Below are 23,330 nucleotides of genomic sequence, written 5' to 3'. Positions count from 1 at the left end.
AGGCTTCTCTGTTTCAGTCTACGCTTTAACCATATGGCGGAGCGTAACCCCAGTAATCTTAGTCATTATGAATAGAACCACATGACTAGAAGGGGCAATTTATACTCCGGTTTGTTATTGTTTCGGTACCCAAGAATGGAGCGTCGAGAATCACCGGTATTGGTGGCCCAGCTGCAAAGGCCATTTTTTATTTTAAAGTTGCAGAGAGGGCACCTCCACTTACCTCCCATAGCATTCTGCTGCTGCTTTCAAGCTGGAAGACCTCCTATTGTCCCTCCAGCTTCAAGAGCCTGCTGGCCATCCTTAATTGGACGGCAAGCCTGCCCTCTGGCATTCAATTGGCCAATTCGAGGAAACTCATGGGTGAGTGACTGTTTCCTACGCAGTGCAGGCTTCTGACCCCATCTGAGCCTGACAGCATGATCCTGAAGCTTGCAGAAAAAGTCCTGCCCACGGTCACAGATTTCATTTGCTGTCTGTGGGATCTTGCTGTACACATGTTTGCTGTTGCATTTTCTCTGTGTGGTAACGGTAGCTGCATTTCAATAATTATTCAGTGGCTGTGAAGAACTTCGGGATCTCTGCAGAATGTGATAAGGCACAATAAAAATGCAAGTGTTTTCGATGGCGTTTTTTTCACATGGCAGCCAGTTAATTGTGCGCCCAGGTCCTGGTACAGTTATTGATTTCTGTAGGGTAGGCACGGGAACATGGGATGGTCCAGGGAACAAGGTGAACATAAATTCTTTGGTTTGGGACAACTGCGTTGTATAGTGGATCTCCTATTGAGATGTTCATTGATAAATTACCATATGCAACCATAACTATGATTGTAAGTATGTGCATCACAGTAACTGAAAGAAAGGACAAACTTGCATTTATGTAGCACCTTTCACAACCTCAGGATGTTTCACAGTGCTTTGCAGCCAATAAAGATCTTTTGAAGTGCAGTCACTTCTATAATGTAGGAAATGCGGCAGCCAATTTGCACACAGGAAGATCCCACAAACAGCAACATGATTAAATGACCGGGTGATCTGTATCAGTGATGTCGGTTGAGGGATACATTTTGGGAAGGACACCAGGGAGAACTCCCTTGCTTTCTCCAAAATATTGCCATGGGATCTTTTACATCCACCTGAGTGGGCAGGCAGGGACTCAGTTTAACGTCGCGCCTGAAAGATGGCAACGCTGTCAGTGCAGCACTCCCTCAGTGTTGGTCTAGATTAAGTACTTAAGTCTCTGGAGTTGGTCTTGAACCCACGACCTCTGGCTCAGATGCAAGAGGGTTGCCAAATGAGCCACAGTTGAAACCTATATCCTTATGCATGAATATAATTTTTGCATGCCGGTCAAAAACACACAGAAGGCAACATTCATCAAGCAGACACCTGCAAAGGTTGCTCTCACTGAACGTTATTTGGTATATTGTTCACTGTACCTGCGGGGCTGGGATGGAGATGGATTGAACCAGAGTAGAACGGACCTGCGGGACTTCACTGGCACCTGCTGCCCCCTTTGAGTGATGGGATCCTATCGTCAGGGACACTGAAGTCGTCTTCTTTTGGGCCCTTGTATATAGGAAGGGAAAAGATGTTTAAACAAATGGCATGTAACTTTATTAACAAGCATAATATGTCAGATGGATCAAGAACTAGATGGAGTTGAGATACAGATCAACCATGATCAAAACTGAATGGCGGAATGGGTTTGAGGGGCTGAATGGCCTACTCCTGTTCCTATTTATGATTTCATCGAATTACACTGGGTCTATAGCACAGAAACAGAACATTTGACCCAAGTGGCCAATGCTGGTGTTTATGAACCACACGAGACTCCTCCCACCTCTCGTCATCTAACATTATCAACATATCTTCTATTCCTTTCTCCCTTATGTGTTTATCAAGCTTTCCCTTCAACACATCTGTGCTATTCACTTCAAACACTTCATGTGGTGGCGTGCTTCTTATTCGAAAGTACTGTCTATTTTTGACACTGAGCATTCTGGTCTGGTAATTAAACAGGTGAACTAAATGAATAGCAGACAGATTTTAACATAGATTAATGGAATGTTTTCATTAGGACAGTGACTCATCGGGGCCACGTACAGGTTCCCTCTTTACAGGGAGTATTCCGCTAACCATAATCCATGGTCCAAGTGGAGATCCCTGAGATTAGGCACAATGAACAGCCAAAATATACAGGATGAAGGGATCGGTTTTGGAGGACTTGGGTCAATTTCACTGAGCTATCAACCACCTACTGGAATGTATTTCAAAGGCATTTGACTAGAAAAGCAGCAACAACTTGTTTTACTGCCTTTTAGGTAGTAGACATCCCAAGGCACTTCACAGGAATATTATCAAACAAAATTTGATGACAAGGAGATGACCGAATACTTGGTCACAGAGGTAGATTTTAAGAACGTAAGCAATAGGAACAGGAGAAGGCTATGTGCCCGTCAGGGCTTCTCTGCCATTCAGTATGATCACAGCTGATCTTTGACCTCAGCTTCACTTCACCACCCAATCCCCATATCCCTTGATTTCCTTAGAGTCCAAAAATCTGTCAATCTCAACTTTGAATTTACTCAATGACTGAACATTCACAGCCCTCTGGGGTAGAGAATTTCAAATATTTACAACCCCCCCGCCCCGCGTGAAGAAATTTCTGCTCATCTCAGTCTGAAATGGTGAGCAATTTATCCTGAGATTATGATCCATAGTTTGAGACATTCCAGCCAGGGGAAACAGCCTCTCAGCATCTACTATGTTAAGCCCTCTCAGAATCTTATGTCTCAATGCAATCACTTCTCAATCTTCTAAATGCAGAGAATATAGACCCATTCTACTCAATCTCTCCTGATGGGACAATCCCCTCATCCCAGGAACCAGTCTAGTGAACCTTCATTACACCACCACCCCGCCCCCCCCCCCCACCCCCCACCAAGGCAAGTATATTCTTCCTTAGGTACGGAATCCATAACTGTATACAGTACTCCAGGTATGGTTTCAGCAAAGCAAGACCTCCTTACCCTTGTATTCCAACTGCCTTGTAATAAAAGCCAACATACCATTTGCTCTCCCAATTGCTTGCAATATCTACACGTTAAATTTGTGTTTCTTGTAGAAGGAACCCAAATACATCTGAACACCAACATTTAATAATTTCTCACTATTTACAAAATATTCAGTTTTTCTACTCTTCCAACCAAAGTGAATCTCACTTTCCCCACATTATACTCCATTTGCCACCTGTTATGACTGAGGTGGGAGGAGTGCACTGTCTTTTCTAGTTCCACTTCTCCACAGGTCACAACAAATATTTATATGTTTACCCAGTTACTGATGCGATCAATCATATCCTCTACTCTTTAACCCAGAATAAAATACATCAACCAGGTTTCTTTTAATAAACAATAAAATTATCAGATTATAAAACAAGTCTTAACCAGTAACGAAGCAAAACATTAACACACAGATTAAAACATGAAAGTTCCCTTTTTCCTTAGCCCCTCGCGTGCACACACAGGTTAACCGAAAAATAGAGATTTTCTCTTTTGAGCTCTGTTACAAAAAAAACAAAGAGAATACTTTGGCCAAATACTTGCTAATCCTTGAAGAAGAAAAAAAGATATGGAAAGATGTCAGATGTCCCTTTTTTTTGTCTGGCTTCCAGGGATATGGTGACAGGTCCCTGGGATCCTTTTCTGAGCAATTCAGTCAAGCGGCGTCGAGGATTTATCCGGCAGGTATTTTCCAGGAGAAATGCGACAACAGGGGTTTCAAGCTGGCCTTTCAGAAGGAATGCAGCATCAATTTCTCGATTTCTTACACTCGCTTCTAAAAGCTTTTCAAAGAGCTGGAAAAGGCTGAGTTGGGGGTTTGGCTTTGGAAGGTTGGTTTTTTAAAATTTGTTTTCAAAACATTGTCCAAACCCCAACACACTGTCCAAAGCAAAACAACAAACAATATCTCAAGAGTCAAGCCTCCTGAACACTATAAATCTTGACCTATTACTTCACTGTAAACTTGGGCGGCACAGTAGCGCAGCAGTTAGCAACGCAGCCTCACAGCTCCAGCAACCCAGGTTCGATTCTGGGTACTGCCTGTGAGGAGTTTGCAAGTTCTCCCTGTGACTGCGTGGGTTTCTGCTGGGTGCTCTGGTTTCCTCCCACAGTCTTGCAGGTTTATAGGTAAGTTGGCTATTGTAAATTGCCCCCAGTGTAAGTAGGGGAATTGGGATGTGGTAGGAATATGGGATTAATATAGGATTAGTATAAATGGCTGGTTGGCACAGACTTGGTTGGCCGAAGGGGAGGCGCTGGCGTACTGGTATTGTCACTGGACTAGTAACCCAGAGACCCAGGCATTGCTCTGGGGACATGGGTTTGAATCCCACCACAACAGAAGGTCGAATTTGAATTCAATTAATTAAAAAAATTCTGGAATTTAAAGCTAGTCTAATGGTCGCCATGAAACCATTGTTGATTGTTGTAAAAACCCATCTGGTTCACTAATGTCCTTCAGGGAAGGAAATCTGCTGTCCTTACCTGGTCTGGCCTACATGTGACTCCAGATCCACAGCAATGTGGTTGACTCTTACATGCCCTTGAAATGGCCTCACAAGCCACTCAGTTCAAGGTCAATTAGGGATGGGCAATAAATGCTGGCCTGGCCTGCGACGCCCACATCCCATGAAATAATTTTTAAAAAGGGCCTGTTTCAGTGCTGTATCTCTAAATAAAATAAATAATCTTTCCCAGGTCAAAAGGTCCCCACTGAGTACTTATCCGAAGACAGGTGACTTCCAGTAAGGATTGTTTATGAAGACCTTCCGATGATCTCTTTTTTTTTAAAAGCGCAGTCTAGCATCTATGAAATCCTTTTTTCAGTTTTAAAACACAAGTCCTCAAAATTTAACAAAGTACTTTCATAACACACCTTCTTACCCACTCACTTAAACTATCTATATTTCTTTGCAGACTCTTTGCATCCTCCTCACAGCTTACTTTCCCACCTAACTTTAACAGCAGCAAACTTGGATACATTACATTCAGTCCCTTCACCAAAGTCATTAATATAGATTGTAAATAGCGGAGGCCCCATCACTGATCCTAGTGACACCCCACTAAGTAGCAGCCTGCCAACATGAAATGATCGGTTTATTCCTACTCTCCTTTTTCTGCTCCTTAACAAATTCTCTATCCATGCTAATATATTACCCCCAACCCATGAGCTCTAACCTCATGCAACAAGCTTTTGCAAGGCACCCTCATAGAATGCCAACAGCACTGTGGGTATACCTACCCCACATGGACTGCAGCGGTTCAAGAAGGCAGCTCACCACCACCTTCTCAAGGGCAATTAGGGATGGGCAACAAATGCTGGCCTGGCCAGTGCTGCCCACATTCCCTGAACAAATCAAAAAAATTTCCCTTTCATAAAACCATGTTAATTCTGCCTAATCATAATATGATTTTCTAAGTGCCGTCTTACCACTTCCTTATAGGTAGGGAGTTGTCCCCAAGTTTTGAGGAAAGCTGAACTAGTAAAACCTCTCCCTAGCAGTTAAATCAAGCTTAGTTTATTACAAAAGGAAGCATTTGGCTCATCATGCTTGTCCTGGTGCTAGTTTCACCATAGAGCTATCTGCTTAAATCCCATTTCCCTATTTTCTCCCCCATATCCTTTCTCTTCCTCTTCAATTTGCTATTTAATCCCCTCTTATATGTGGCAATTGACTAAGATTGTCATCAAATTGGTAAAGTGCCTTGGAATGTTTTACTACATTAAAAGCGCTACACAAGTACAAGTTGTTTTGTTGTTGTTGTAAAGCCCATGACAGAATACTTTGCACATGGTCTCATGGATTAAGGGAGCAAAAATAGCTCTGATTTTCACGGATTTTGCTAGTCTTTAATTTAAAAAAAAAGAGGGTAAACACCACATTCCTCTCCTGTTCTCAAAATTCACAACTCAACTGTGAAAAAAGACAACCTGCTATTTTGCCGATCATTCCGAGAGAGCAGCTTGCACACACTCTGCTACACGGAGACATGTCCCTGGCCTCCATTTTACACCTTCTGCAGCGAGATTACACACAGGAAATGAATACAACATCTGACAACCTCTTACTGAAGTTTAGGGGCCATTGACAAATTCTATACACAGCTGTTTAAAAACCATCAGACTGATGAACTATTTGGTAACAGGATCTCCATAAATGCAACATACAGAGACTAGGCATGTAACAGGGACCATTTTACGACTGTGCTAGAGTGAGTGAAGCTGCCTGTGTTGTCCCATACTAGGATGTAATACACCTATGGAGTTGCAATTCAATTTGTGATTCACCCCAATTCCAGTTCAGTGCAAACTATACAGTTAAACAGATGTTGCTGCAACTAAGAATATCATTTCAAAGAATAGCACAGAAGGAGGCCATTGGGCTCATCGTGCCTGTGCCATCTCTTTGCGACATCTCCTGCTCTTTCCCATAGACCTGTAGATATTTCCTTTTCACGTATTTATTCAATTCCCTATTGAAATTTACTATTGAATCTGCTTCCACCACCTCCTCAGGAGGTGCATTCCAGATCATAAAGACATTCTCATCTCCCCTCTGTTTTCTCTTCTGCCATTTACCTTAAATGTCCTCTGGTTGCCGACACTCCTGCCAGTGAAAATAGGGAGCAACTATCCACTCTGTTAAAGCTGTTGCTGATTTTGAACAGCTCTATTAAATCTCCCTTAAGCCTCTCTGCTCGAAGGAGAACAAGCCCAGCTTCTCCAGTCTTCCCATATAACTGAACTTCTTCATTCGCAGTATTGTCCTGCTAAACCTCCTTTGCACCCTCTCCAAGATCTTGGATACATATATCTGCATTGCAGACCACAACAAACATTTCAACATGGTGAAGTGCCCTCTTGTAGCTGTTGAAGATAAGTGCTGTACAGATTCATGTATGCAATGCTACTGATGCATCTGCAGGGGTACTACTGCTATGATTCCCCATCCTCTTACTTCTTGTATCAGGACATTCCATAGACACTAGCAACTCACTCTTTCCAATTAAGAGTGCCTTTTTTTAAAAACAGCTCAGAGAACTAGTGTAATTAAATTAATCTGTCCAGATGTCAACAGGGACACAAACATAATCATTTCTAGACAATATGATTCTTTTCTAGGATGGCCAAGACTGCATCCATTAATTCCACTGGGTATCTGCAATAAACTCCACCAAACACAAGTGTTTAAAGGTACAGAACCTCAGACTAGCATGCGTTTAGCATGTTAAAGCCAAAGCAGTTGGTAAATGTATCAATTGTACTTTAACATATGCGACCAAAGTTCAGCAGAATCAATTGCATTGCAAGTCAGCTCAATAGTTAAGCCACGACTGCGGTGATGAACACTCATTACCCCTCAACCGGCTTCATTACCTTGCATGTCCACACCTGGCGTCATGCGCTCTTTATCTGTACTAAGTGGAATAATACCACAAAATGCTGCTGTACAAAGAATGTTGATGTTTCATAATCCATCATCAGAAGCAGCATTGGTATATGAAGTCTATCCAATTATAAACTGATCTTCTAGTCATATACATTTAGACTCATGAATGCTTAAAATTGGATTCATGCACATTTACTGTTAAACAATTGCACACTTACTGAGGCATGGCTCCGGCATGTGATTTAAACATATCTCTCTCCCCCTCCGAATCTGTGGAAGAAGCCCCTAGGGGAATAGGAAAGAGCAGAGTTAGAGGGACGTTCAACTGTTCTTTAAGTACAAATAAGGATGAGCGTTTGCACCTTTGATTTGTCCTAGCCTCGGCCTTGGCAGCTGGCCACAAAAGTTAAGCTTGTAATAACCAGTCTATGCGTGTGAGAAATTCAATCCAATTACAGAGTTGTTGTATAGATGTATAATAGTGTGGCACACCCCTAACATCACTGGCACACAGAGCCTCAGGGTTTTTCCAGCCATCTGATAAAAGAGGGAGGTTTGCTTTCTGCTGGGATGAGCAACAGGGGAAAAGGAGTAAACAATTCTTTCTTCCTAATGCTTCCAGATTCATTCTTCTCCACAAAGTTGGACAAAGACTAATGAGAAACAGTTCTGGCCAGCTTCAACTGCAGTCCATGATTAAGAGCAGACAGTCTATCACTGCATCCTATTGGTCCTATTTGAAAAGTATAATTAGACTGGGAGGTCAAGCTTAATTTGTCATTTCAACAGCAATGGCCTTTGAAGTCTAATGGCACCTATTCCATAAGATCTTGCCAGTGGTCAAGGAAGAGACTTGCCAAAAATGCCAGTTTAAACTTGTTGTGCAATTATTCTTCCATTAAGTGAACTGAAGGCTTTTGTAGCTTCTTAATTGTTGTGAGGGTTCCTGCCTCTACCAGCCCTTCAGGCAGTGCGTTCCAGATTCCAAACACCCACTGGGTGAAAATGTTTTTCCCTCAAATCCCCTCTAAACCTCCTGCCCCTTACCTTAAATCTATGCCTCCTGGTTATTGACCCCTCTGCTAAGGGAAAAAGTTTCTTCCGATCCATCCCACCAATGCCTCTCATAATTTTGTATACCTCAATCAGGTTCTCCCCTCAACCTTCTCTGCTCCAAGGAAAACAACACTAGCTTTTTCAGTCTCTCTTCACAGCTGAAATGCTCCAGCCCAGGCAACATCCTGGTGAATCTCCTCTGCACCCTCTCCACTGCAATCACATCCTTCCTATAGTGTGGTTACCAGAACTGTACACAGTACTCCAGTTGTGGCCTAACTAGCGTTTTATACAGCTCCATCATAACCTCCCTGCTCTTATATTCTACGTCTCAGCTAATGAAGGCAAATATCCCATATGCCTTCTTAACCATCTTATCTACCTGAGCTGCTGCCTTCAATGATCTATGGACAAGTACACCAAGGTCCCTCTGACCCTCTGTACTTCCTAGGGTCCTACCATCCATTGTAGGGGCGGCACAGTGGCGCAGTGGTTAGCACTGCCGCCTCACAGCTCCAGCGACCCGGGTTCAATTCTGGGCACTGCCAGTGTGGAGTTTGCAAGTTCTCTCTGTGTCTGCGTGGGTTTCCTCCGGGTGCTCCGGTTTCCTCCCACAAGCCAAAAGACTTGCAGGTTGGTAGGTAAATTGGCCATTATAAAAATTGCCACTAGTATAGGTAGGTGGTAGGGAAATATAGGGACAGGTGGGGATGTGGTAGGAATATGGGATTAGTGGAGGATTAGTATAAATGGGTGGTTGATGGTCGGCACAGACTCGGTGGGCCGAAGGGCCTGTTTCAGTGCTGTATCTCTAAACTAAAATTGTATATTCCCTTGCCTTGTTAGTCCTCCCAAAATGCATCACCTCACACTTCTCAGGTATCAATTTCATTTGCCACTGTTCCGTCCATCTTACCAGCCCATCTATATCGTCCTGTAATTGAAGGCTTTCCTCCTCACTATTTACGACACCACCAATTTTCATGTAATCTATGAACATACTGTTCATACCTCCTATATTCACATCTAAATCATTAATGTACACTACAAACAGCAAGGGTCCCAGCAGCGATCCCTGCGGTACACCACTGGTCACAGGCTTCCATTCACAAAAACAACCCTCGACCATAACCCTCTGCCTCCTGCCACTAAGCCAATTTTGGATCCAATTTGCCAAATTGTCCTGGATCCCATGGGCTGTTACCTTCTTAACCAATCTCCCATGCGGGACCTTATCAAAAGCCTTACCGAAGTCCATGTAGACTACATCAACTGCTTTACCCTCATCTACACATCTAGTCACCTCCTCGAAAAATTCAAATCAAGTTATTCAGACACGATCTCCCCCTGACGAAGCCATGCTGACTATGCCTGATTAATCGTGTCCCTCAGAATTGTTTTCAATAGTTTCCCTACCACTAATGTTAGACTCACTAGCCTGTAATTACCTGGTTTATCCCTGCTACCCTTCTTGAATAATGGTACCACATTCGCTGTCCTCCAGTCCTCTGGTACCTCTCCTGTGTCTGGAGAGGATTTAAAAATTTGTGTCAGAGCCCCTGCAATCTCCTCCCTTGCCTCACACAGCAGCCTGGGATACATCTCATCTGGGCCTGGGGATTTTTATGTCCACTTAAATAGCTAATACTTCCTCCCTTTCAATGCTAATTTGTACAAGTAAATCACCATCCCCTCTCCCAGATCTCTACACCTACAGCGTCCTTCTCCATAGTGAACACAGATGAAGAGTAATCATTTGAAACCTCACCTATGTCCTCCGGCTCCACACACAGATTGCCACTTTGCTCCCTAATGGGCCCTACTCTTTCCCTGGTTATTCTCTTGCCCTTCATATACTTATAAAACACCATAGGATTTTCCGTTATCTTGCCCGCCAGTGTTTTTTCATGCCCCCTCTTCTCTCTCCTAATTACTTTAAGTACCCCCTATACTTTCTATACTCCTCTAGTGCCTCCACTATTTTCAGCACTCTGAATCTGCCGTAAGCCTCCTTTTTTTCCCCTTATCCAATACTCTATATCCCTTGACATCCAAGGTTCCCTGGACTTGTTGGTCCTACCCGTCACCTTAACGGGTACATGTTGATTCTGAACTCTCACTATTTCCTCTTTGAATGACTCCCACTGATCTGATGTAGACTTTCCTACAAGTAGCTGCTCCCAGTCCACTTTGGCCAGATCCTGTTTTGTCATATTGAAATCGGGCTTCCCCCAATTCAGTACCTTTATTTCTGGTCCATCTTTGTCCTTTTCCATAAGTACCTTAAATCTTACAGAGTTATGGTCACTATCCCCAAAATGGTCCCCCACTGACACTTCTACCACTTGTCCGGCTTCACTCCCTAGGATTAGGTCCAAAACTGCCCCTTCTCTTGTAGGACTTTCTACGTACTGGCTCAAAAAGCTCTCCTGTATTCACTTTAAGAATTCTGCCCCCTTTAAACCTTTTGCACTAAGACTATCCCAGTTGATAATGGGGAAGTTGAAATCCCCTACTATTATTACCTGATTATTTTTACACCTCTCTGAGATTTGCCTACATATCTGCTCCTCTATCTCTACCTGACTGTTTGGAGGCCTGTAGTACACTCCCAGCCAAGTGATTGCCCCCCTTTTTGCTTTTATGTTCTACCCATATGGCCTCATTTGAGGAACCCAAGATATCATCCCTCCTTACTGCAGTAATTGACTCCATGATCAACAGTGTAATGCCACCTCCTCTTTTACCCCCTCCCCTGTCACACCTGAAAATTCTATACCCTGGAATATTGAGCTGCCAGTCCTGTCCCTCCCTCTACCATGTCTCTGTGATAGCAATAATAACATATTCCCATGTGTTAATCAATGCCCTCAATTCATCTGCCTTACTAGTAAGACTCCTTGCATTAAAATAGATGCAATCCATCCTTGCATTATTTGCTTGTGCCTTAACAGGTCTATATTTACTCTGCCTTCCAGACTGACTCAAGTTTCTCTTCTATATTTGACAGTGCATCACCCCCTACTGTAACTCATCTCTGAAAACGCTCCTGTGAAGAGTCTTGGGATGTTTTCCTATGTTATGGTGCTTTGTGAATGCAAGTTGTTGTAGTTTTCCAGGAGATAATCATTAAATGTTGCAACTGAACTGGTAGATCTTAAGCGGCCATGAAACACAGGCCCTCCCCCACCCCCCCACCACACTGCCCCCCACAAACCACCCCAACCCCATACCCTCAGGTACTGCCCATGCACTGTGAAACACAGCAAAACACTCCAGTCCTTGCAGTGCACACTGGTTACACCTGGCTGACCAAGCAGCTGCCTATGGTCGAGCAGGAGGATAAGGGCAAGCCCCGGCATTAGCACAGCAGAAGGTTAATTGACTGGGCTGGAGAACAACAAAAGGAGCAGAGGGTATGCAGCGTGACAGAGCACTGGACATTTCCCTTTAGTGACATGGACACAGGAACGCACAAGTCTGCCAGAGACCACTTCAGTTCATCTGGCCTACCCCAGGGTCTAGAAACAGAATTAGACGTCACAGAACAATGGTTGAAAAATAAAATTCTGTTACAATTTGGGACTAACTGATTAAGAGAGCAGGATGGATTGGATGGACACGCTAACTAGTTGCAGCTGATGCTAACCAGATCTGCGTGTATAGACTTTAGAGAAGACCTCAGTATGTGGCAGCCTTCCAGTCTTAAGTCTGCAACTGCAGAGCAGACAGACCTTGCGTGAACTCCACACAGGCATTACAGTTGACCTAAAATGAAAGAAAGAACTTGTGTTTATACAGTGCCAGTCCCGAAGACTTTTATAGTCAATGAAGCGTAGAAGTGTATTTACTATTGTAATGGAGGAGAACTGCATTATACAGAGCAACACGACCATGCACTGTATAACTAACTCCTGCCAAGCCTGGGAAAGGCAAAAAAAAAAAATTACGGCTAAACTCACACAACACCCAGTGCGAGGAGAAAGATTCGGGATAGATCCCATGACTTGGATATTTGAACTCTAAGGTAGTGGAGTGGAAATGGTCATTACTAACCCTGTATGTTCCTGAATTCTTAGTTTGCATTCATGAATAAAAATGGCCTGGGACGTTCCTGGCATTTCCGTAAAGTGTAATGGACCATGAGACCTTTTTGTATTACTCACACGTTGGGATTGTTAAGACCAGTAGGACATTGACAGATTTTGACCTTCCAGACTTGGCTTTATGTTCTCAGATTCCCTCCCTAAATCCCTCTCCACCTCGCTACCTCTCCTTCCTCATTTAAGACACTCCTTAAAACCTACCTCTTTGACCTTGGTCACCTTTCTTATGTGGCTCGGTGCCAAATTTTATTTGATAACACACCTGTGAAGTACCTTACTACATTAACAAAAATAACAAGAACAATAGAAACTTGTATTTATATAGCACCTTTAAACATAGTAAAACATCCCAGGGTGTTTCACAGGAGCTTTATCAAACAAAATTTGATGTCGAGTCACTTAAGGGCAGGTGATCAAATGTTTGGTCAAGGAGTTAGATTTTAAGGAGCCTCTTAAAAGGACAGGCTTGCTGTGTGCAAATTGGCTGCCGCATTTCCAACATTACAACAGTCACTGCCCTTCAAAAGTACCTCATTGGCTGTAAAGCACTTTTGGGAAGTTATGTGGTCATGAAAGGCACTATATTGTTGCTTGAAATTTGCCTGTCTAGTGGTTTCAAAAGAACTGCTGCCTCAATGGTGAATAAATCCTAAATCAAAACAACAAAATCTCTTAACAGCTGCAGCTTGAAATACGTGCCAATTTACAGGAAGGATGATTTGATTTAATCTTTGGAAGAGTCTGAGGTTCCATGCGCCTAAGCAGCCTTTGAAGAAAGAAAACTTGGAAGACCGTGGGCCACTAATTGTGAAGACATTCGGAGGGGAAAAAAACTCTACACAACCAAGCCCTCACTTGTTAGGGTTCACAGATCTTGAATAGCACAAGGGCCTCAGTTTGTACATTTCATGAAAGGCATGTTGAATGGAGGATATCATTGTCCATTCCTGCCAACTAGGCAACAACAAAAAAAAAGCATTCTAAACTGAGAATAGAAAGTCATGGGAAAAATCTTTGGCCCTTAGCATCATATATTCTTCCAGTTGACTATAAATATAGATGCATCAGTTTGAATGTTTCGTAGAACACTCTACTGTACTGCATTCAGAGCCACCAGTTCATACAGTAGCGCACATGCAGAGGTAAGTGATCACAAGGGTCTCAACACATTTTACTAATCTAGAAGCAGTAGTTGACCATTCAGCTCCCCGAGGCTGCTTCTGCCATTTAATTATTTCCTACATTACAACAGTGACGACACTTCTGAAGTTCTTAACTGGCTGCGAAGAGTTTTGGGGAAGTCCTGAGGTCATGAAAGGCTCTATATAAAATCCAAGCTCTTTGACTTGGATCATGGCTGATCCATACATTAACTCCATTTTCCTACCTTTGATTCATATCCCGTGATCTACTGACCCAACAAAACTCTTGTCAGCTTCAGCCTTCAAAGTTTCAGTTGACCCTTAACTCACAGGCTTTTGGGATAGAGAGTGTTCCAGATTTCCACTACTCTTCCCATGAGCAAGAAAATATTCCATACAGACAGAATTCCAGGAGAAACCATGTTGAACAAGCACTTGTAAAATGGCATCAAAGTTTTGCAACAAATTAGGATTTGGAGACTGATCTTATGGTGTGATGGTCATGCCAGAGTGAGTCTAGTGCTTTACCCATGCCTGCTTCCAGAGGCAAATACTCTTCCTGACTCTTTACCCATGGACTGTTCTACCTCCAAGCCTACACTTGACACTCCAGTAGTCGGCTCCATGCTGGGACTAAGAATTCCTGATTTAATTGCCAGACAAGGAATTCCCCACTTGTGATCCCAGAGTCTTCTTCTGGAATGAAGCAGCAGAGACAGGAGTGAACCTGGAACTGAACCAGCCGTGAGAGGATCAACAGGGACTGGTGCAACAGTCGTCTCTAGGAGGAAGAGAGTCAGCTGTTGCCTTTCAGACTTTTTGATTCATTGCCCTGGAGATGAAGGGTTTGCATATCTGGCTGTACCTCCATTGATAAATGATCATATGTTTCCTCTTGTGGGAGAATCTAGAACTAGGGGTCACTGTTTAAAAATAAGAGGGTCACCCATTTAAGACAGAGATGAGGAGAAATTTTTTCTCTCTGAGGGTCGGGTGTCTTTGGAACTCTCTTCCTCAAAAAGCAGCGGAAGCAAAGTCCTTGAATATTTTTAAAGCAGAGGTAGATAGATTCTTGATAAGCAAAGGGGTCAAAGGCTATTGGGGGTAGGTGGGAATGTGGAGTCGACGTTACAGTCAGATCAGCCATGATCTTATTGAATGGTGGAGCAGACTGGAGGGGCCGAGTGGTCTACTTTTGCTCCTAATTCGTATGTTCGTATGTATAGTAGAAAGTAAGTCTTCTATTTATAGCCACTGAAGTTCTTTTTGAAGTGTAGTCACTGTTGTAAATATAGAAACGTTGTATCCAATTTGTGCACAGCAAGCTCCCACAAATAGCAAAGAGATAAATGACCAATTAATTTTTTTTTGTGATGTTGTTTGAAAGATTCATGGAGCAGTCCCCTGTTGTCCTTTGAAATAGTGCCATGGGGACTTTACATCCACCTGAGGGGGCAGACGGGGCCTAGACAGCACCACTAACAGTGCAGCACTCCCTCAGTGTCAGCCTGGATTATGCGCTCAATCTCTGGAGTAGGACTAGACTCCACATCCTTTTAACTCAGAACTTAACGACAAACTGAAACCAGCTGACGCAATAGTTCCCGGAAATGTTTACATTTTCTTTCAATGATCAGCTCCACCACAAAGAGACAAAGTCCTCGCAGTTTTTAAGCTAATCAAAGGAGAGCGCGCCGCTCTCTGAGCCTCGGCTAAACAATGATCTGGATCTTGCTGGAGTGAGGCATCTCATGGTGTATGCTGTTAGTTAGAATTTTCCTGCACCCTTTGGGGTCAGTGTCAGCCATGGCTTAGTTGATAGCACTCTTATCTCTCAGTCACAAGGTTCTGGCTTCAAAGCCCCCTCCAGGGCTTGAACATAATATCAAGGCTGACACTCCAGAGCAGTACAGAGGGAGTGCTGCCCTGTCGGAATACAGCCTTTCAGGATGAAATGTTAAACCGAGGCTCCTTCTGCCACTCAGGTGGATGTAAAAGATCCCATGGCACTATTTCAAAAAAAGTGCAGCAGAGTTAGTCGGGTGCCCTGACTAATGTTGATCGGTCAACATCACAAAAATCAGATTATCTGGTCATATCAGACTGCTGTTTGTGGGAGCTTGCTGTGTGCAAATAGGTTGTCATGTTGGAAACACAACAACAGTGAGTACACTTCAAAAATACTTCACTGGCTGTAAAGCACTTTGGGATGTCTTGTGGTCATGAACGGCACTATGTATATGTATATTCTTTTCCTTCAGCAGTCTGACTTGCTGGAAGCGGGAGTTTATAATGGTACAACAAGGGTAAAGAGGCATCTGGGGCCTCAATCAATAGTGGGACCAACATGTGTATTTATTAACCAGAGATTTAAGGATTGAGAAATAAACAGAGGAAGGACAAAGAAAGAGGGTGAATTACAATCAAATCAAATACAGAAAGAGAAATAAAAGGAGAGGTATTAAGGAGAGTTAGAAAAAAAATTAAACTTAAAATTTGATCGTTTCAAAATCTCCAATAAATCACAATCTGAAGGGATGAGATGCCAGAGTTTAAATTGTTCACTTCCTGGATTGGAAAGTGATTAACAATTGGTTGGCTGATTGGTCGGCCTCTTTCCGTCTGCGAAAGATGATGAACACACAGAAAACAATCATTTTTTTAATTCATTCGTGGGATGTGGGCATCGCTGGCCAGGCCAGCATTTATTGCCCATCCCTAATTGCCCTTGAGAAGCTGGTGGTGAGCTGCCTTCTTGAACCGCTGCAGTCCTTGGGGTGTAGGCACACCCACAATGCTGTTAGGAAGGGAGTTCCAGGATTTTGAACCAGTGACAGTGAAGGAACGGCGATATAGTTCCAAGTCAGGATGGTGTGTGACTTGGAGGGGAACTTGCAGGTGGTGGTGTTCCCATGCATTTGCTGCCCTTGTCCTTTTAGGTGGTAAAGGTCTCAGGTTTGGAAGGTGCTGTCTAAAAAGGAGCCTTGGTGGGTTGCTGCAGTGCATCTTGTAGATGGAACACACTTCTGCCATTGTGCAGCAGTGGTGCAGGGAGTGAATGTTGAGGTTGGTAGATGGGGTGCCAATCAAGTAGGTTGCTTTGTCCTGGATGGTATTGAGCTTCTTGTGTGTTGTTGGAGCTGCACCCATCCAGGCAAGTGGAGAGTATTCCATCACACTCCTGACTTGTGCCTTGTAGATGGTGGACAGGCATTAGGGAGACAGGAGATGAGTTATTTGCCACAGAATTCTCTGGGCTACTAGTCTAGTGACATTACCACTACGCCACCGCCTCCCCATAATCCATTCTTCTCTTGGTGCACTTTTGCTGATAGCTGTGAAGGCCAATCCTTGAGAGGCAGATTCTGTCACAAGTGCTGCGTGCGAAGCTGCCAAGTGACACGGAGTTGTTGTTTTTGACATTAGCCCCTGTTGCCAAGCTGCTGTCGTAACTGCTCGTCATGGTAGTGCACACCAGTCCACAGGATATGTCACCATTTCCCTCTTTTGCCAGTTGTGACTCCCAGCTGCGATAGCCAACATTTAGGACCTTCATGTCACGCTTGCAAGCATCCTTGAAGTGGAGCTTTGGACGCCCCACTGCTCGTCTGACCCCGGCTACCTCACCATACAGAAGGTCCTTGAGCATGCAACCGCCTTCCATCCTGCAGACGTATCCAATCCACTGAAGCTGCCTCTGTTTGATTAATGCGAACACACTTGGGATCTCTGCCTTTGAGAGAACTGCCATATTTATGGGTATATCCTGGCAGGAGAAAATCATAATGTGCCACAGATAGCAAAGTTGGAAATTATTGAGCTTCTTTTCCTGGTAGATGTAAGTCACCCATGTTTCACAGCCATTCAGCAACATGCTGAGAACACAGGCCTTATAAACCAGCAGCTTGATCCTAAGGATCAGCTTGGTGTTATCCCATGCGCACTGTGCAAATCAGTCAAAGGCCATAGCTGCTTTCCCTATGTGTGTATCAAGCTCTGCATTAAGGGACAGATGGTCAGTCACCGTGGACGCAGGGTAGCAGAATTTGCTAAACACTTTCAGTGGGGTGTTATTCAGTGTGATAGTGTGTTCACTTTCTGGATTGGAAAGTCATCAACAACTAGCACATTAAAAAGGTACTTGCATTATTAATTTCCAGTGAGTTTAATGGGCAATTAATGTGCAAATACAGGAAGTGCTTAAAAATAAGGGGAATGGTAAGGGTGAGATTCTGGTTCTGGAAAGTCAATAGTGGAGTTGTGTAAATGGACTAGCAAGTTTTGGAGATTCAGAGCTCCCCTATAATCCCTGACACCTCTGTAAATCTTGTAGAGGGTCTCTGGCCCTGTGTCAAGTCCTGAACCAGGCCCGGAATGTTCCATGTATGTACTGGCTTCCAGCAGCCTACCCCAATTGAGAGTTGCAATTTCCCTGGGGAGCTCTGCTAATGACATGCTCCTGGAGATGCCCCCTCCCATCCCCCACACACAAAAGATCTCCTTGAAAATGAGACACGTCCCAGCGACTGGTCAACCTAATTCATAAAACACAGCATCAGCTAACCAACAGAAAACTATGGTCTAATCTTAGAAAGTGTATTTTATTCACACATAAGGTAGTGGAAATCTTGAACTCTCTCCCACACAAAACTGTTGAGGCTGCGGGGAAAGTTAAAGATTTCAAAACTGAGCTGGATAGATTTTTGTTAGGCAAGGGTATTAAGGATTACGGAACCAAGGCGGAAAGATGGAGTTAAGATAAAGATCAGCCATGATCTAATTAAATGGCGGATAGGCTCGAGGGGCTGAATGGCCTCCCCCTCATCTTAAACTCCGATAGAAATAGCAATAACAGTTTGTCACCTGTTCCAATAGCCCCTTATGCGACCTGGTGTCAAATTTTTGTTTGATAACGCTCTTGTGAAACATCTTGGGATGTCTCACTACGTTAAAGTTGCAAGTTGTTGTATTAAGTTAATGAAGAGAAATGCAGAAATCTGATGATGTCGCTTAATGCAGTCCTTATCCCTTCCCCCCCCCCAGTCAATCACCTTTCCACTATGGCTGCTCCCCACTTCACGATACCCTGCTATGGAAATCTATGTTGTATGCAAAAAAAAAAGATGACGACATGTGAAAAACACGCACAGAAATAAAAGCCACACTTTGATCAGATGGGACAGGTACTGGAGGCAATGTCAACACCTGCGGAACCACATCTTAATGTGAGAAGGAGGGAGTGACTCGTCATCTTGACATTGTAATTCAGTCCGTCAAGCATATCAAGAGAGTATGAGGTAAAACCAAGATTATGGGAACCACATTCTAAATTCTAGGGTTGGACAACACAACTGCTTTTGATTCAGTACAGACCTGTCTGCATAGTTCATGGTGACGTTATGAGTAATGGTGTTTGATGACTGTGTAAACACAATGTCTGCAGACAATCCTTTAATAATGTTACTGTATACACTCAGGTAGGGGACTGGAAGGTTCGGCCACTCTTCAGAACGATTGAAAGTAAGGAGTGGGGGAGGGGCTCATTTTACAATGAGTCTTCACGATGAAAGCTACTTGAGCTCAGAGGTTCTCAAACTGGGGTCCACAGACACCTGGAGGAGGGGGTGGGGAAGGATCAGTAGAGACTTTCAAGGGTGTCTGCAAAATAATGTGAAAGTGCCTACTGAGCACTTAAGTACAAGAGCAGCAGACGGAGGTGGCCTTGGTGCAAGGCATTGGGAGGTGGGAGTGGAGCGTGACCCATTGCTATAAATTCCATTCCCTATCTACTGTCTCCATCCCTCTCCCTGACAACAGTCTGAGATTAAGCCAGTCCATTTACAACCTTGGTGTCTCATTTGACTGTGAAATGAGCTTCTGACCTCATATTTGTGCCACCATTAAGACTGCCTATTTCCAGCTCCATATCACCCAACTTCACCTTTACCTCAGCGCATCTGCTGCTGAAACCCTCATTCATCTTTGTTACCTCTAGACTTGACTATTCCAATGCACTCCCGACTGGTCTCTATCATTCTACTCTCCGTAAACTTGAGGTTATCCAAAACCTCTGCTGCCTGTGTCTTAACTCTTACCAAGTCCCATTCCCCTATCACCCCTGTGCTCGCTGACCTACACTGGTTCCTGGTCAAGCAACAACTTTATATTAAAATTCTCATCCTTGCTTTCAAATCCCTCCACGATTTCACCCCTCCCTATTTCTCAAATCTCCTCCAACCCCACAACCATCCATGATATCTGCACTCCTCTGATTCCAGCCTCTTGTGCAGCCCTGATTTTAATCGCTCCACCATTGGTGGCTGTACCTTCAGTTACCTGGGCCCCAAGCGCTGGAATTCCCTCTTTACACTGCCTCTCTACTTCGCTTTCCTCCTTTAAAACACTCCTTAAAACATACCTCTTTGACCAAGCTTTTGGTCATCTGACCCATCCTTTTGCGGCTTGGTGTCTTTGTTTTATAATGTTCCTGTAATGCCTGTAAAGTGCCTTGGGACGTTTTATCATGTTAAAGGCGCTATATAAATATTAAGTTGTTGTTGTGACAATTACATATGCAGCACAGAGTTGACTGGCTCGGTCATCTGGCAGGGGAGTGTGCAAGGATTGACAGACTTTGCAGTGCCAAACGGGCACACCCATCTTACTGATAACTATAACTAAATAACTGTTTTCTTAAAAGCATTATTAAAACACTTTTATATTCTGAGTGTTACATGGTATTATAATTTGGATGGGGCAGTCCGTGATTACTAATCCATTGGAAAAGGGGGTCTGCAACCAAAAAAGTTTGAGCAACACTGCTTTTGCTCACTCTGGGGACTGCACTCATCTGTTTTCTGCCTAGTGCTACTCCCCTCTCTCTGTCTCCAGCTCTCCCCTTCGCTGAGGAATTCTGCAGCGAGTGGCCCACTTCCCGACTCCCCAATGCCTGTCTACCACCTAGAAGTCGAGCATGTGATGGAATCGTGGATGAGCACAGCTCCGACAACACTTGGAGTTCAAGCCCTCCAGGAGAAAGCATTCAGCTTGATCAGCACCCCATCCACTTCCTCCACCACTGACACACAGCGGCAGTAGTGTGTACCTTCTACAAGATACATTGCAGCAACGCACCAAGGCTCCTTTGACAGCACCTTCCAAACCTGCGATCTCTACCTCCCCACCCACTCTGTCTTTCTCTCTGTCTCTGTCTCTCTCGCTGTCTGTCCCTGTCCACCCTCTCTCTGATGGTGCTGAGAACGGGAACAGCTGTTTCCAAACTTTGGACAGCTTCATGATTTTTGGGCAGGCTTTTAAAAAAAAAAAAATCAGCCTGCCGGAAAATCATGAATCTGTCCGAAGTTTGGAAACTGCCGCCCTTGCTCTCAACACCTGTCAGCTGTGAAACTGATAGTGTGATTTATTTTAAAGCAGGCCTGCTCAGAAAGATAAAGCCAGTGGGAAATTTCTCTTCCCTGAAACTACCGGGCATGGACATCAAAATTTTTTACCATGGACATTGGTGTTTGTGTACGGACATGTTGCCGACCCCTGGGCAAAACCTGCCTCTCAAGGATTTGCCTTCACAGCCATCAGCGAAAGTGCATCAAGAGAAGGTACCCCACCTAAATGGATTGTTCACTGTATGTCCATCATCTTTCGTAGACATAAGATGCCAACCTACTACTATATTAGCAGAATAGAACATTGTATGTTAAATGCTATAATGTTAAAGCCCTTAGGATATTAACTGTTGCTAGAGATCCATGTAATATACAAACAGTATTTCTCATGCACACATCTTGTTTACCACAAATGAGCTTCTGTATCATACTTTTTAAAAAAGGATAAAGAAATAAAAGATCATGCCAAGGACACAAAGTACCTCAACCAGAATGTCTGCAGTCTCTTAATTGTCTGAACTCAAGTAGTATTTAATCAGCAGCCATTTGCTTGTTAGCCTTAAACGGATGCACAGCTATACTTTCGCAGAAAAATACAGTGTGCTTTACATAGTATAATGCTTCTATCTGTATAAATCCCCTTATCTCTATAACATCCTCCAGCCAAACAACCCTCTGAGAACTCTGCATTCATTGATTTCTGGCCTCTTGTGCATCCCTGATTTCCTTCACCCCATCCATTGGCATCCATGCCTTCAACTGCCTAGGCCCTAAGCTCTGGAATTTCCTCCTGTCTCTCCACCTTGAAGATGCTCCTTAACACCTATCTCTTTGACTAAGCTTCTGATCACCTGTCCTGATATCTCATTATGTGGCGCAGTGTCAAATTTTGTCTGATAAAACTCCTGTGAAGTGCCTTGGGATGTTTTATTAAGTTAAAGGCACTAGAGAAATTCAAATTGCTGACGTTTATTGTTGCATCATCTACAGCACTTTGTGTCAGTTTTCCAGAGCTCTCCAGGAGTCAGGGATTTACAAAGGGCAACCAATCGACTCAAATCTACCGATCAATAATCAACCTTCAGGATGGAAATGAAAGCAAAATACTGTAGATGTTGGAAATCTGAAATAAAAACAAAGTGCTGGAAATACTCAGCAGGTCTGGCAGCATCTCTGGAGATAGAAGCAGAGTTAAGGTTTCAGGTCTGTGACCTTTCATCAGAACTGGCAAAGGTTAGAAATGTAATAGGTTTTAAGCAAGTGAAGCGGGGGTGGGTGGGGGGGGGGGTGGAAAAGAGAACAAAAGGGAAGGTGTGTGATAGGACAGATGGTCAGAGAGATTAACCGACAAGGGGGTCATGGGGAAAAGGCAAAGACAGTGTACTAATAGTGTGGTAAAAGCACCTGATTATTTCCAGCAATTTCTGTTTTTATTTCAGGATGGAGACCCTCCTTTTGGACCACTTGCGTGCAGTGGAGGACATGAGCAGTAGCCTTAAAAGGGTAGGGCACCTCAAACATGTCACCATCTAAGCAACTGTCCATTGGATCACAGGCCAATTGAGTAGTTAAACAAATGTTAGTATAGCACAATACACTTACCTTCAATATAGACCTCAGCGGAAGTAGCGTCTGATCCAAAGCAGTTGGTTGCTGTACAGGTGTATCGACCTGTGTCGTCCTCGAAAGCTTCGGCAATAGCTAAAGTATAGAGATCACCATCCTGGAATATCTGGACGTCTGGGGAGTTTTCAAGCTCTTTACCCTCACAGAACCATCTGTGGATTTAGTCAAATAAAAATGGAGAATTTTATTTCTCTCTTAAACTTTAGATATCTGCCCCCAAAGAAAATCTTTGACAAGTGACTTGGAAGCAAAATCTATACCATGCCCGAGTTTAGACAGCTGACTGAAAGGGCACAGCGCAGCCCTGATTGCTTGGGATGAATTAAGTAGACAACCTTCATCGTACAAATTCCAATTTGAAAAAACTCCAGGCTTACACCTGCTCTTCTCAACTTGACAGAGACCTATTGAATTCTCCACAAGCCACACCCTTCTGTATATTAACAACATGCAAAGGAGGATTGAACTGTAACTAAAGTCAACTTATCTGGTGCTGCCTTCAAAGGAACTGGATGGCAATTAAAATGATTGCAGCAGAC

General features: G+C 43.7%; 1 protein-coding gene across 1 annotated transcript in view; it reads right to left on the bottom strand.

Moving 5' to 3' along the window:
- Positions 1–22,841, bottom strand: part of palld (palladin, cytoskeletal associated protein) — a 253,894-nt gene extending 231,053 nt beyond the window's left edge. Inside the window, exons 1-3 of the mRNA XM_068029263.1 lie at positions 22,768–22,841; positions 7,677–7,743; positions 1,442–1,571 (exon numbers count right to left, since the gene is read on the bottom strand). Coding sequence (XP_067885364.1) covers positions 1,442–1,571; positions 7,677–7,708 — 162 coding nt within the window. The 5' untranslated portion in view covers positions 7,709–7,743; positions 22,768–22,841. The remainder of the gene's footprint in view (positions 1–1,441; positions 1,572–7,676; positions 7,744–22,767) is intronic.
- Positions 22,842–23,330: the final 489 nt, after the last annotated feature.

The sequence above is a fragment of the Heterodontus francisci genome, chromosome 4 (assembly GCF_036365525.1).
Source record: "Heterodontus francisci isolate sHetFra1 chromosome 4, sHetFra1.hap1, whole genome shotgun sequence".
NCBI classification, from domain to species: domain Eukaryota; kingdom Metazoa; phylum Chordata; class Chondrichthyes; order Heterodontiformes; family Heterodontidae; genus Heterodontus; species Heterodontus francisci.
This window is presented reverse-complemented; position numbering and strand designations above follow the sequence as displayed.